At 37.4% G+C, this 15,075-nt stretch overlaps 2 protein-coding genes across 2 annotated transcripts in view; both read left to right on the forward strand.

The window, feature by feature from the left end:
* The first annotated feature begins 311 nt into the window (after positions 1–311).
* Positions 312–8,226, forward strand: LOC112161258 (immunoglobulin-like domain-containing receptor 1). Its single transcript, XM_024296319.2, has 9 exons — positions 312–933; positions 1,603–1,773; positions 4,156–4,305; positions 4,512–4,631; positions 5,073–5,219; positions 5,861–5,971; positions 6,074–6,246; positions 7,012–7,581; positions 7,723–8,226. The coding sequence occupies exons 1-9, from the start codon at positions 888–890 to the stop codon at positions 7,759–7,761; spliced, it is 1,527 nt and encodes a 508-aa protein (XP_024152087.1). The 5' UTR covers positions 312–887; the 3' UTR covers positions 7,762–8,226.
* A 2,689-nt stretch (positions 8,227–10,915) lies between these two features.
* tmem39a (transmembrane protein 39A) overlaps positions 10,916–15,075 on the forward strand; it is a 12,991-nt gene continuing 8,831 nt past the window's right edge. The window contains exon 1 of the mRNA XM_024295720.2: positions 10,916–11,221. The gene's annotated coding sequence lies outside the window, so the exon portion shown is untranslated. The remainder of the gene's footprint in view (positions 11,222–15,075) is intronic.

Below are 15,075 nucleotides of genomic sequence, written 5' to 3' on the forward strand. Positions count from 1 at the left end.
ATAAATTTACATGTTTATTCTCATACATTTATTACTTTAAACCATTAAATTTCCAACTTTAAATCTTGTAAATTTGTAGGCTACTTTTAATCAATAAATGTATTTGATTTTCTTTAGTAAATTTTTGACTTTTTCTTGTAAATTCATGAGATTAAAAGTCATAAATTTACGAGAAAATTATAAATTTAGTCTTTGTCTAATAAAGTAATAAATAATTGACTTTATTCTCGTAATTTAACAGTTACAACTTTTTTATAAATTTACAACATTTATAAGTTGTAATTTATGTATTTATTTCCCAAACTGCCCCAAATACTCCATCGTAATTAATAATTCTTAACAGAGCTTGTATTGTTGCCTATATTTTTCTTCTGTTTGCCAAAAAAATATACACATATTGAATCAAAATTGTGGGGGCACGCTTTTTTTTTTTTTGCTTTTTTTTTGCTGGGGGCGCACCTCAGCCCCCGTGGCTCCGCCCCTGTTAGACTATGAAAATACCAACCAATTCAAAAATATATTTGGGCTATGGTAATATAATTCTTAAGCACCTTGACAGATGGAAACAGAGGGATTTTTTACGAAACTATCTCTTCCTGATCAGTATCTATGTACCTGTGCGTTACCTGTCTCTACCTGGCTACGTCATCTGTGAAGCCGCAGGTGTTTCGGGGTGTGGCCTGAATTAGCAGAAGTTTCCGTTTGGCTCAGAGAGGACAGTCTGATCACTAAAGCGCTCTGGATAGAGATGATCGACTGAGTTTATCGTAAAATATAGGTCAGGGGAGCAGATACTTTCAACTTTACTTTTTTGCGTTCAGGTTTTATTTTATTTTATTGGTCATTTTTGTTTTTCCCTGTAAACCCGGAGCCGGAGACGCTTCATCATGCGGAGGCTTCTTGTCACCGTCCTCCTGTTGACGCTTTTAAGAGGTAATGTTCTTCACTCAACGACGTCCTGGTTTTCTCTCTGATGGGATATGTTTTAATTTAACCGACGAGTTGTAACCACTGACAATAAAATAATATTATTACTTTTAATGATATGAAGTGAAACAAACCACAGGTTTCGGTCACATGACGGTTTGTTTATGAAAAACAAAATCTGTATTTTCTGTTAAGTCTCCAAAAAAGTATTTTAATGTTAAACCCTACATCTAAAGTATATTTTAATGTATTTAATATATATATTTAAATATTTTAACATTGACTGTAATCACTTAAGTTCTTAAAGTAATTGATGTTTTACTTAAAAATGTTTAAATTATTGATTGTTATCAGATTTGTTCAGACTCAGCTCTACTTGACCAAGAACTGATCTGGTTTCATTCCACCATCTTTTCAGTTTTGGATAGTTTCAGTGTAAGCCACTTCCTGCCTTCTTGCCTTTGTGTCACCCACCTGTTTTTCTGGTTCTGCAGCTTTAAATCAGCTTCTTGTTTGCAAGAAGTCCCCAGACTGTCGCCTCCCAACCCTCAATGTTTCACTCATCTCTTCCTGGACTTCCTGTCCAGTTTGAGGATAATGATTCTCCACATATTTGACTAAATGATTGATTTAATTCAAAATAAAAGCTCATAACCTAACTGTGTGTTTCTCCAGAGTCCGTGTGCGTCCAGGTGGTTGTTTCTATGGACCGGTACAGCACAGCTCTGTTTGCCTCAGTGACCCTCCGCTGTGACTACTCCACATCTGCCAGTCTCCAGGATGTTCTGGTCACATGGAGGTTCAAGTCCTTCTGCAAAGACCCCGTGCTGGATTACTACTCCACAGGTACCGATAGAGTTTCTGTTTCACACCAGACTCAGGAAATGTCACAGGGAGACATAAAACAGGCACACTGTCAGACTGTATTGCTAGACATCAGTATATCAAGTTTGGTGTTATTGGTGAGTTTAGCCACAATAGGGGGAGTGTGTTTACAGCACTTTTGACTATATTTGAATGTAACAAACTATGCATATTTGTAATGCTGATACCATCTCTTATTTTTTAGTGTGGGAAAATGTTGGCTGGAAGGGCTCTCCTTATTATGTTATTATTATTATTAATTTTAACTTGTCCTGTCCAGCAGTGGAGCAAACGGATAAGGGCGGATAGCCACTAGTGTTGGACAGATTTTCCTGTTACAATAGGAAGTTATGAGTCTTTGGACACAAAAGGTGTATATTTGAATAAACCCCCCTTGTATTTGAGACTAAACTTTATTTCTATTAACTGTATTTTTTTTGGAGTGGGTGGAAAATTGAAGAGAAAAAGAGGGTTGGATGTTAAAGTTGGGAGGTGGAATAAGCTTTTAACACATCCTCTAACACAGCAAGAAAACGAGCTAATGTTTGCTCACCATTCGGCTTCAGCTACAGGGATCATCTTTTTCACAGATATTTGGTTTGGCAAAGATCGTTACGCTGGAACCCCTTCCTGACACAACCCTGTATTTTATCCGGGCTTGGGACAGGCACAGGGAAACCCAGGCTTGAATCCTATGGAAGAGCAGACACACTTTAAGATTAACACAAGTGTTTAATAACAAAAAATAACGGTAATATACGCGGTGCATGCAAGCGTGTAGGGAAGTTCTGTTCGAAGGTTCCGCCGAACTGAGAAGATGTAAACTTTTTATAGGGCTGCTCAAACCACCTTCAGGGGAATGCTACCTGTCACATGTCATGCCCATATTTGGTCAGTCAGAGGCCTCCGATTCCTGCATTTGTCTCAGGGTCGACGTGTTATCTATGCATTAACACCCCTCGCCCCGGGGAGGGAGGATGTCATGCAGGGAACAGGGAACCTTTTGGGATATATCCTGCCCTCCCGCTGACCAGTATCCTGCTCTCCTGCTGGGAACAGTGTATCGTAAACCCTTTCATCAACTTCTTTCACAGAGTCACTTCTTGAGTTGGAATTCTAGGCTGTTTTAAATACAATCACAGGCATGTGTTAATGAGCACACTTGGTTCATTCAAATATTACAGAGCTTCATTGAAAGGTTACATATAAGAAGAAAATGGAATTATAATCAAAACTATTCTCTTACAGTAGCAACATTTTTAACATGAGGATGATGCAAATTGTGCCCCTGGGAATCAATCCCAGTCTTGCATGTAGCCGACCAAGCCATCTAGGCACTAATAGAACTAGTGATCTATGGTCCCCAACCTTTTTCAGGCCATGGACATTTGTACATTAGACAATAGTATCACGAACTGGTCCAAATGGGGCAGAAGTTGGCATTTTTAACCCAAGAGAACCCATGGTGACATCAGTGTCACAGAAAAAAGTCAGAAATGCATTACGTGGTCTACTTGGTTTGTGGATTTCATATAATTTCTTTTTTTAGGAAAAATAGATCTGGGTCTTTATGGGATAAGATTCCTGTTACTAAAAGATCTTTTTTTCAATTTTCTCCCTGAAGAAACTTTCCAGATATGTTTTATTGTTTGGTTTTTGTTAGCTTTTCATCTATGGGCCACTAGCTTAGCAATCCAGGTAGCCGCTTTAAGTCATGTGACCAATATTGGTGTTGTGAACAGAATCTGGCTGTTTTACAAAATAAAACTTCCTTCATGAGCAGAAACTAAACTAAGTGGAAACAATCACTAGTGCATGTATTTCTTTTTTTCTGTCCCACGGATCAGTGCCGGTCCACGGCGGGGGTTAGGGACCACTGATTTAATTTAAAAAAAATGTATGCAAAATAAATAAATTTAAAAATTGAAAATTATTGCCTAAATGTTTGACTTAAATGTCTGAAAATGCTATATTTCAGGTTTTGTTTTTTAGTCTTAGTGTGTTTATTCTTCAAATCTATCATAATTTTCTCTACAGATGAGACTTATGATGGATCTGAAGCTTTTTCTGATATTTTAATTTTATTATTTTTCATTAACGTTCTTTCTAAAATCTTAATTTCTAATCTGCTTTCCTTGAAGATTGCACTTTCAGAGTCTTTTGCTGAAAATAAACTGCAGAAATCCCTATGTAAAGACGTATAGTTAAAAAATAAATTAAGCGCTTACATTTTCTGTTGACCTTAGAAATAAAGTTGAAGTTCGATTGAAGCTGACTCTAATGGGTGCAGTTGTTTTTGCTCATGCATCTGTCAGACAAAAGGGTTCTAGTGGGTCCTCAACAGCACTGCTTGTGTTTATGCAGCGTACCAGGCCTCCCTGCAGCTGGGACAGGACCCTTCCAATGACTGTCCGGACCGTCAAAGGACCATACGGACTGTGGTCCAGAAGAGAGGAGGGAATGAGGCCATACTGGGTGGAGAATACCAGAACCGCAAAATAACTGTTCAAAACAGTACGTTTTTACCTAATCTAACTGAGCTGGGTTTTTATTTTATTTTTTTAAATCTTTGTTTTCATTTATTTATTTTTCTAAGACAATTAATAAATAAACTAAAACAACAGAGTAAATTTAAATATATGATCTTATTTTCTGAACCAACATGTTCATGATGACCTGAGGCACATCCGGTGTAGTTAGACCTGTGTTTGTTTGTTCAGAGGCAGACTTGGTGATCAATGAGGTGATGTGGTGGGACAACGGCGTTTACCTTTGTTCTGTTGATGCTGCTGGAGACACCGCCGGGAACAATGTTCAGGAGGTCAAGCTCATCGTTTACCGTAAGACGTTCATGAAAATGTTCAAATGTTCAAATCCTAAAGCACCTTCCCTGTTACTGTTGCAAGAAATGAAATTATATTTCCTCTAAGAAAATATTTATGATTGTGAAATGATTTGTATTGTAAGACGTCTTTATATAGAAGAATCAATGTGTCACTTTGACCCATTTTTAACAGCTCTAGGACCATTTTAGAGAAATGAGAGAAAACAAGTTGCCTATTCATAATAAATGACATAGCTGTAGTGCAGATGGTGACTTTAGGATCTACTGAAAGTTCACTTTTATCCCTTTATTACTTAAAATAGCTTGTGAGAGTAACGGGAGCCAATTCTGGGTGAAAACCTTGTAGGGTTTGGGGTAACCTTGAGTATGAAAATGAACAGTATAGATGCTTCATGTTAACGGTGCACTGAGTCTGTCTCCTCTTGTGTTGTCTTAGATTGGTTGACCGTCTTGTTCATCATCATCGGCGCCCTCCTCCTGATACTGCTGTTTTGCATCTGCTGCTGCCAGTGCTGCCCACAGAAGTGCTGCTGCTACGTCCGCTGTCCCTGCTGCCCACAGAAATGCTGCTGTCCTGAAAAAGGTACCGACAAGTAATGCTGAAGCAAACTGGGCCAGATCAGTGATGTTAAAGTCTCATTCCAACTATATTTTATAAGTCTTTTATTTATGATTATTTCATTTGTAGCCAAGTAACCTTCCACTGATATCCATTTCCAACTACAGGGTTTTATCTGCTCCTGATCCATCACCATTTGAATAAAGAAATACTCAAACACAGATTTAATCTTAAATTATTTTACATATGTCCTCCTTGAAAAAAAATGCTACAAGAACATGTTAAAAACAGGATTTTCATTTGAGTGGGTCCATTTGCTGTAGCAAAAGATGTATCATTTAGCACTGACGAGACTCCACAGTAGATCTTTGAAGGCCTGATGACATCTCTTGGGCGTACTCTGCTTTTAGCTGGTGACAGAGTGGTTCAACTCCTATAAACCTTGGTGACTCTGAATAGGAAGACACCATTGCTGAAAAGATATTTATCTAAAAAAATAAAATAAAATGAAACAACTACTGACACATTAATAGTGTAATGTAAATCATTTTTTTCTCAATAGGTTCAATCCCTGTAGTTTTGCATGTCTTAATCAGTGAATCATTTATGCTTTAGAATGGCTTTTTTAATGCTAAAAATAAAGGATGTATTTTTACCTCTCTTAGCTGTGATGGAGCATCGTATGTTGAAGGAGGCAAAACAAGCATGGCAGCATGGACAGCAATATGTGCCACTGAGCCATGTTTCTTCTCAGATGAACCCAATGCTCTATCCAGGTATGCATATACACCTAACTCATATCTTCTTTTAATGCTCAGTGCATTTCTATGGTGAGTCTTTCTTCCTGCGTTGCCTCACTTGCCTCTGCATTTGCACAGGATCAGTTTCAGGGAAAAGCATTCCTATGAAGCCCATGGCCCTGCCAGCCCCCCAGTCAGCTTACAGCTATCCTGCCCCCAGTGTCCAAAGCAACCACACAGCTGGAAATCATATGATCGATTACGTGGAGAACCAAGTCAGAGGGCTGGATTTGACAAGTCCTCTACTGCAGGTATCATCCCACGTCTGCCACAGATCAATAAAAACAGCATCACAAATTAGGTTCTCATGCAATAGTAATATTTTTACTTTATGCATTTGCTTTTATTGCTTTTAACATATAGTAAAAACGTGTAACCACTAAAGAAAAAGACAGAATAGACCAACTAAAACATACATATTAGTAAGACAAGAGTTTTAAGTTTTTATGCTCTGGTGTTTTCAATTGACTTTCAGAACATTTAAGAAGTGCAGCTGAAGTACAGCTTTTTACATGTGCATAATATTATTCATGACCTTAAGACCAAAGTGGTGACCTTCCCTTTGAAAATCAATGTTTATCAAGTCACCACATCTGTAGAAGTTTTAATAAATAAATGTATAAGAGGCTGTTTTTAGTAACAAAACATGCAAGCAGACTATCTCAGGTCATATTGGGCACAAATAAACAGAGTAAACAGCACAGAAACAGGTTTATCTGGTTGTTAAATAGGTTGACCTTGTATTTCCGTGTGTATTTGCCCTGCAAAACAGGACTAAAAGGTTTTGTATATAGATACCACTATGTTAAATAAATAATATTAAGGTTAACATGCATTTGGTGGCACAAACAGCTACATAACAATTGGATTTTTTTTTGTAACAAAGAGAGAAACAAGTGCAAACATATTAAAGTTATTCACTAAAAGCTCACTACCTTAAAAGCTATTCAGTCAAAGATTATATAAAAATTCCTTATCTGTGATATGACCAAACATGTGATTTTTTTCCCCATCAGGCCCAACCACCTCCACCCCCCCACATGCAGCAGATGCCACCACCTCCCCAACAAATGCCCATCAACATTCCATATTCTCCCGGCCCCCCCAGCATGATCTCAGCTCTTGACGAACCTCCAAGGGAGCGTCGCATTATCACTCTACCACCAATAAGGGAGCAGAACCCCGGAAGAGGCGCGCCTCCAGCACCCAAGACCCGCCCACCCAGCTCCAGTGAAAGCAGCCGCAGTGGCTACAGTCGACGAGACGAGAGAGCAGGAGCTGGCAGACGTTACCCCTCGCCAACCAGATCTAGAGGACTTCCCCGGAGCTACAGCGAAGAGTCACTGGACGGGGGGAGCCGGGGGAGATCACGAGCGGGCATGGGCCCTCCCCGCTCCCGCTCAAGGGATGACTTGTTTGACAACCGGTCTCGAGATAACTACCCTCCTCCATCAGCCCGGCGCTCCCGAGGATCCTTAAGCTCTGACGATGGGTTCAGCAGCAGAGGAGGAAAACGGGGAGGTGGGGGCTGGACTGAGTACGAGCCCGGACAAAAACCAGGACCAAGAAGGAACGATCCCTACTCTGTAAGACAATCACTGCTCTAGCAACGTTAGACTCACACTGCTACAACTATGCTCTTAAAGATAAACATCCATTGTGAAAATGATTAAAACATCTGAGTTTTGATATTTGCTCGTAATCTAAAGTTGGTATGTCTCTCTCAGGACAAGAGCTCTCGCAGTGGCACCAGCATCGTCATCTGAGCCTTCCAGCTGTGCAACGCCCTGTGACCTTTGTTTTAGAGAACATGCACAACCTAGAACCCTTGTTACCGTCTACTGGAGAATGTTACACACTTTTATCTTTTAAAGGGAGTAATGTAAATACTTTTTTCTAAGCCCTTTTGAAGGATAAACAGTAAAATAATTCAACTTTATTAGAATGAGAGACTGACAATTCAAGGATTTACTGTTTTATTTTTTGGGTGTCTGACAAATTACAGGATTACACGCCCTCTCCTGATTTGTCTGAAAGTATTCTGCACTTTTAAGATGGCCGTGTATCATCTCTGTGTGGTTAAAGGCATGATGTTTATTATACAAAAGTTCAGGTCATTTGTGTGTAACAAGGTTTTAGTTCAAGTGTATAAGATAAAGAAGTTGAGCTCAGGTTTTTTTTCTTCTTTTTAAATGAACTGTTGCATCAAAGCAAATAAAGTAATAGAAAAATGTTTGAGTACTTTTTTAAGATTAAGTTGTAAATAATTTTAATATCACGTTAGAGGTTTGGAATAGATTTTTTTTTCTTGCATCCATATAATGAAGGACAAAATGAAACATTCAACTGGTGTTCATTCACTGTTACGTTTTTAAAACATTCATATGTAAGTAAATGTGAAAATTCTCTGTTATCATTCTTGGTTCTTAACAGCATAAAACATAGTAGTCATTTGCTTTGAAATGATGCTTAAAATTAATTAAAATGCAAAATTAACATTTGTCTAATACTTTCTTCACTGATGGCTTTTTTTTCCAAATGAAATGCAAAAAATACTTTTTTTTTGGTTTGCTGTAATATTGTACAGAGTTTTGAATTATTATTTACAATAAATTTTACATTTTGAGGGATTGTTTTTTGATGTAATTTTTTTCTAAAGGTTTTTTAAAAATGTTTCAAGAATTCAAATGCATATTTTTTTCTGTGTTTAATCATTAGATTTTTGAATATTTTTTGCAGGAAACACATAATGAGATTGATTATCTTTTAGAAGATTTGTTATTGATTCTACAACTTTAATAATTTTCTCTCAGAAGTATATTTCTTCAGGAAAATAGTTTTATGATTAATCATTTATGAGATCTAGCTATTAAATGACTGAAACATTTTTTTTCCTAATTACAAATAATTAGTCTGAGCCAAAGTGTCCCAGAATTGTGTATTTACTCACAGTCATTGTGTACAAACACTTTCCTTACTGCTCACACTTTTATGTTCAAAAGCAAGAAAACATATAGATATAAAGGTAGCAGTTCGATCTAAAGTACATGACCTGGTTTATGCAAAGAAAATCAGTGACTCCCCTGATTAGAATTTGCAGTAACATTTTATTTGCATAATCTCAAATTGTCAATACTTTTCAGGTCTCTGGGATCTCTCCTTTTTATTTCTTGTAACAATGTTTAACTCTTTAAAAATTAGAGACATGTAACATAGAAAATTGTATGTATTTTTTAATGGTTAGTTTAATTTGATTAGAGTCATATACTCTTTTTTTGTCCACCATCCAAAGCTTTATTAACAACTAGACATGATGCAACACTTTTATGAATTTTATGTCCAGTTGATTGACTCCTATCTATCTATCTATCTATCTATCTATCTATCTATCTATCTATCTATCTATCTATCTATCTATCTATCTATCTATCTATCTATCTATCAAACATTTTGTATTATGTTATGTAACAGGATTTTTGGTCTAGATGGAATACATTAAAACAAGGTTTTGAATTTGACCATTTACGTTTTTTTCAATCGTTTTAGTGCGTTTCTCACAGCAGAATTAACTTTCTCACAACAGCTAGTGCAACCTCCACTACATTTAGTCATTCTGGCACAACCTAGTGGAAGTTCCATGTTCATTCCATCCAATAGTGTATCCTTTATACACAAACCGATTGATGAAATACAAATCTCCACAAAATACTCACTTTTGAATTCCATTTGATCACTGTTCAGTTGTTTTTATCATGTCAGCCGAGATCTAAACTTGTCCAGGCTGATTAGTCACTGTTAATGCAACTAATAATCTTCATTTCATTGATCGTATCTTTCCACACAAACTTGTTGAACATGTCAAACATTTTGTATGTCCATTTTAAATATAATTGTTATTGTGTTTCCATGAAAATATAAATAAACTTTTAAGGAGAACCTCATTATACACTGATGAAAAAAGGTGTTTGAACTATAAGCTGCAACCAATGATAATGATGTAGCTTCCAGCACTCTGCTGCAGTCAGGTAGTAGTGTGTAGAACATGACAGGATGATCGTGGAGTATCTATCTCCTTACTCTCCATGTCTAAATCCAATTGAAGAGTTTTCTTCCTGGTGGTTGAAGGTATATCACCGGCGGTGTCCATGCCCAAATGGCCTGCTAGAGTCTATGAATGCAGCAGGTGCAGCAGACTTTACTGAGCAAAAGGGAGTTTAGTTTTGTTGTTTTCTTTTCATTTGGACACGGTTGTATCAGTGTAAAGTACATGGTGTGTTTTTTGAATTCTAGTTTTCAAAATGCCATGCACGTAATGCTGTCTTCACTTTCTGTCACTTTGGGAAGCACTTCCAGAGTAATCAGTCTCAATGAAAACAGGCTGAATTCTTTTGACTTGATCGTTCAAAGGAGCTGCAGTCATGATTTGTGAATTTGACGCTTTCATTGACATAAATTAACTTTTGAACTTGCATTTTGAGAAAGTGACTCGCTTTTTCAGGTTATCCACTATGTTTTGCAGTTTGCACTAAATGTTTTGTGAAAGTTGTGGTGCAAACTTTAAGGAATGCACAACAGCGATTTATATTTACAATGGTTAATGTGAAATTTACCCTCATATAGCCAATAGTTAAAATATGAAAATGGCAGTTTTTGTCAAGCCAAGTTTTTCGAATTACAACATAAAATAGACATTTTAATTCATTATTTATTCATTTTAGTGTAGCTAATTTAGAAGATTCTTCTATGTTACTAAGTGCATCTTTAATTAGTGTATATTAAATTAGGGTTCTTTATTTTACTATCAGGACACAATTTAAAAGTAATATTAGCCTTTTCCCAACTTAAATCGGCATTATACTCATTTTTTATGTATTTTATTTTTGCTGTGCGTCAGACTGAAGCGCGACCGTGCGGCAGCGTAACATTTAACGTCGCTGACTAATGACGTCAGACGGGAGGAGGTGCAGTTCTGCCACGTCGGTCTGTAACGGCACCAAGCGCGTTTACACTGTTGCTCCTGAAGCCCCGGAACAACTTTTTGGGCCGTTTTATGCTTTTATCTGGGAAGGAGGCTAACTCCGGCGTGTCCGGGGCCGTCTTAACTCTCAGCTGCAGCGGTCCGGAGGTGGATGTTGAAGCTGGGAGGCGCAGAAATGCTCGCTGTTATCTGGAGTCGTCACACAACTGACTGATGCCTCTTGGTTCCTGCCCGCATGCTGTCGATGTGTGAGTACATACGGAATATGGAAGCTTTCTTTTACGAGCACACAGTGAAATATATGTTTGCGTCGACCGCTTAAAAGTATTTTCTTAAGTTTACGTTGTGTGTGTGAATGACAAACCTAACCTAAAACCATGAGTCACAAAGGCTGCTGCACAAATTAGCAAGTTTCCTGCCCCACAATATGTCAGTCTGCAACAAAGAAAATAAAAGCTGACACGTGTCAACGTCTCAAGTAAATACATTTAAAACGTGTACATTTAAAGTAAGCAGGTTTCCATTCACAAGTTCATTTTTGTAGTAAATGAGTGCAGCTGGAAGCTTTAAATTGTTTATCACTTGTGGAGTGTGTTGTCCCCCTGGTGTGTGTGTCTGCTTCCTGTTTAGTGTCAAATGCTGCTGCAGCCTCTGAAGGCCTCACTATCATCTCCATCACATTTCTTTCTGTGTATTTGCATAAAGAAATCGTTCATCTTGTTTTGGATTCTGTTTGATGTTTCCTCTTTAAGCAGCAAACTGCTTATATCTATAAAAAGGAGGCAGGGAGTGTTTAGGTAAAAGGAAATAACTTTCAATTTTGTCATAACATTTTTAATTTACCTTTTTTGTTGCTGCAACTGATTGACACAAGCAACACAGTCAAATGACAGCCCAGATGTGCATTATCTCAATAAAATATAAATACTATTAAATTAAATAATTCATTTTTTAAAAATTAAATTACAAGAAGAACTACCAATAACTGTTTTAATTGTATTTTAATCATTTTTGGACTCTTTCTTGCAGGATTTAAGGCCTATTCAAGAAAGAGGAAGTAGTATCTTGGTAAAGTAACGTCAGGTCTAACTCAGGATTTCAAAGTGTCGCAAAATTGGTCGAAACTATCAGAGCTGTGTGCTCCACAGCAACCTTTGCTGCAAACCAAAGCTACATAAAAACAAGTGAAGTTCAAGCCTAAAATGAAGAAAAAGCCCTTATAATTATACATATATCGATAAATACAAATGGAAAATTTAAGTTTTATAGCTTAAAAGGGTTTTCTTTGTCTTTAAATTCATTTTTGAAGCAAAAAGCATCCAGTTTCTAGACGAAATAAATCTTTTGTTCGAACTCCTCTGTAAATATGAGTGTTAACCACAGTGACACATGGCCACACTTTCTATAATGCAAAGGAAACGAGTTTTCATGTTTCCTATTTTAGCTCTTTCTGCAGGAAGATTCAAATGTTGCAACACTTGGAGAAGCTCTGAATCCAATCCCAGTCGTACATAGTCTGTGTCGTGCTTCTTCTTCTTTTTCTTCATTTGTTTTTATTTTTGAAATACACCTGACAATCAGCAGTAGGTGGGGCTACCTTCCTCTTTACCTTTTTGTTGCTCCCCTCAAAGGTTGCAGCAGCTAATCTTCTCAGAGATACTGGAAGAAAATCGCAGCCGGACATCAACCTTTTAAGACTGTACACCCCTGCAGCAGTAGAGGGAAAATCACTTACTGAGCTTTTGATTCTAACACTTCAATGCAAACATTGATTTATTTTTTGAGCATTTTGATATTGAGAGAAACCTAAATTGTTTAGAAATGAAGCACTTCCATTTATTTTGATAAAAGCCAACCTTGCAGTTTATTAGCGTTCTTAAGTTATCGTTAGTTTCTTGCAAATCTTTCCTCAATTTCACAAGTGTTTTTAACAAGGTCAAGAAAGTGTTTTTGATGTTGTTTTGACTGTGCAGCTTCACTGTCTGTGCTGCATCTGACAGAAAATTTCTGAAAGTTTCATATACGTCCAGTTTAATAGATTAATACGTCCATAAATCATATTTTCCTAACATGATTTATTTTATTGATCATCTGTTAAATTGTGCATTCATAAAATCTTGTATATTGATAGCTGGACGAGTTACTAGTTTTTGTCTGTTGGATCTTGATTTTATTTTATTTTCTTGTCTTTTTATTTTTATTTTATTATTTATTTTTTTTAAGCTGCTGTTTGCAAAGAGTCTGCAGTGGTTTTTTTTCCCCACACACCAGTGTTGCTGTTACTTGTTCAAACAGGTTTTTATTTTATGACATGCCAAGTTCAAAAAGTTAGAAGCAAACAGACGTCTTGCAGGATAAGGCTCTTTCTTAATTTAATATGTTTGTTGCAGAAAGCAATCTATCAAGGGCTATCATACCTCATTCTTTGAACTTAGTCATTTTCATAGGGAGTTAGCAGCTGTACTCAAGGTCAACAGAGTTCACTGTAAAGCAGTAAATGTGTGCTTTTTTTTTAGATTTACATTTCTGTGCTTGAGGCCAAAAGATTTTTTTTTTCCTGAACAGAATTTTCTGTGCTGTCTGTTTTATAGTGATGCAATCCAGCCGTGTCTTTAAGCACAGGTGACATTGTTATTAATTCATCAAAGCTCAGGACGAGTTTGCTTCTTCAAAGAGGTCCAGACAGGTTTCTCCAAAAATAACATTAAAGAGGCTGAGGTGTGTGTAAACAGGTTTGCTGTTCATGATGGTTTTAAGTTGCACTGACTGTGTTGTCAGTTTGTTTGACGGCAAGACGTTTGAACGGTTTTTCAATGTGATGATATAAAGAGAGCCTGAAACTCATGGTTATTACACGTGGTTGATAGATGGATGAGGAAATCGTGATAATAGATCTTGCACTGTTGGAAAGCCTGTTAATGTCCCTTTTGAGTGCTCTGGTGTGTGTATGGAGAGTGTATTTTAAGCAGCAGAGCAGAGTGTGATGGTTGATCCCATGAAAGATAGACCAAACCCTTTGTACTGAGATACTATCGACTTTGTAACACCTCCAGGTGTGACCAATCAGGTGCCTGACTGGCCGTGAGAGCGGGCACCTGTCCTGATAGTCAGTGGGGGTCTCGTTGGATCAATATTGAGGGACTGTTTGGGTGAAAACTACAAACCACACTGGCTGACTTTCAGCAAGCGCTTTAAAAAAGGGTGATATCAGTCAGCAGTGTGCGACCAGGCTTTTTCTCTTAACTTTAATCATTTATTCCACCAAATTTGGCATTAGCAGATATTTGGTAAAAATCTACATGTGTATCATTGACTGTATGAGAACTGGACTGAATGACCCCTTCCCCTCGAGTTCCAAACAGGAAGTACCTGCTGGCTCCAAGAGGCCAAAATCTCACAGACTTCTACAGAGAAAAAAACAGCTATTACTCAGTAATAATGTGTCAGAATAAATATCCCTGCTTTTTTAACATGTTCTTACTAATTCAAACATTTTAAATAATTAAAAGTTATTATCATTCTAAACGGACCAATCAGATGCCTCAGTGAAAGCATGTGGTGCCCACTGGCAACACGTTCAGTGTTTGAAAGTTTGATCAACAGATTGTGTTGAACCTGCTTTCAATGGAAGGGGTGTGGCCTTCCAACAACTTACCCCTGACTGGTGAGAGTGGTTGCCATAGAAACATTGACTCAGACAGACTTCGATCAATAACTGAGTTTCCATTACACATTTGTGCAAAACTTTGCGAAATGTCACAGTTTCTATTAAATCATAATTTTGCAATAAAGCACAAACCAACTCACGCTATAAGTCATTAAAAACACGGCGATGGATGAGAACAAGAATTTTCTTTAATTTGATTCACTAAATGGGGAGCATTTGGGTGACGTCACTGAAGGGTGGCTCGCGCCATTTACAGTCTCGTCAGATGCACGTGAGAAGCCTTTTCAGTGGTTTTAAAAAAATAACCATTCTAACATGTGAGCAGCTGGATCTTTTTTTCTGTTTGAAAATACGACAAGGTCCATTATTTTTGTCACGGCACTCGTGGTCATCCTCAACGGAGACTTCCGCGTTTAATTCAGGCTGCCAGCTTAA

Source organism: Oryzias melastigma, linkage group LG3 (genome assembly GCF_002922805.2).
Source record: "Oryzias melastigma strain HK-1 linkage group LG3, ASM292280v2, whole genome shotgun sequence".
NCBI classification, from domain to species: domain Eukaryota; kingdom Metazoa; phylum Chordata; class Actinopteri; order Beloniformes; family Adrianichthyidae; genus Oryzias; species Oryzias melastigma.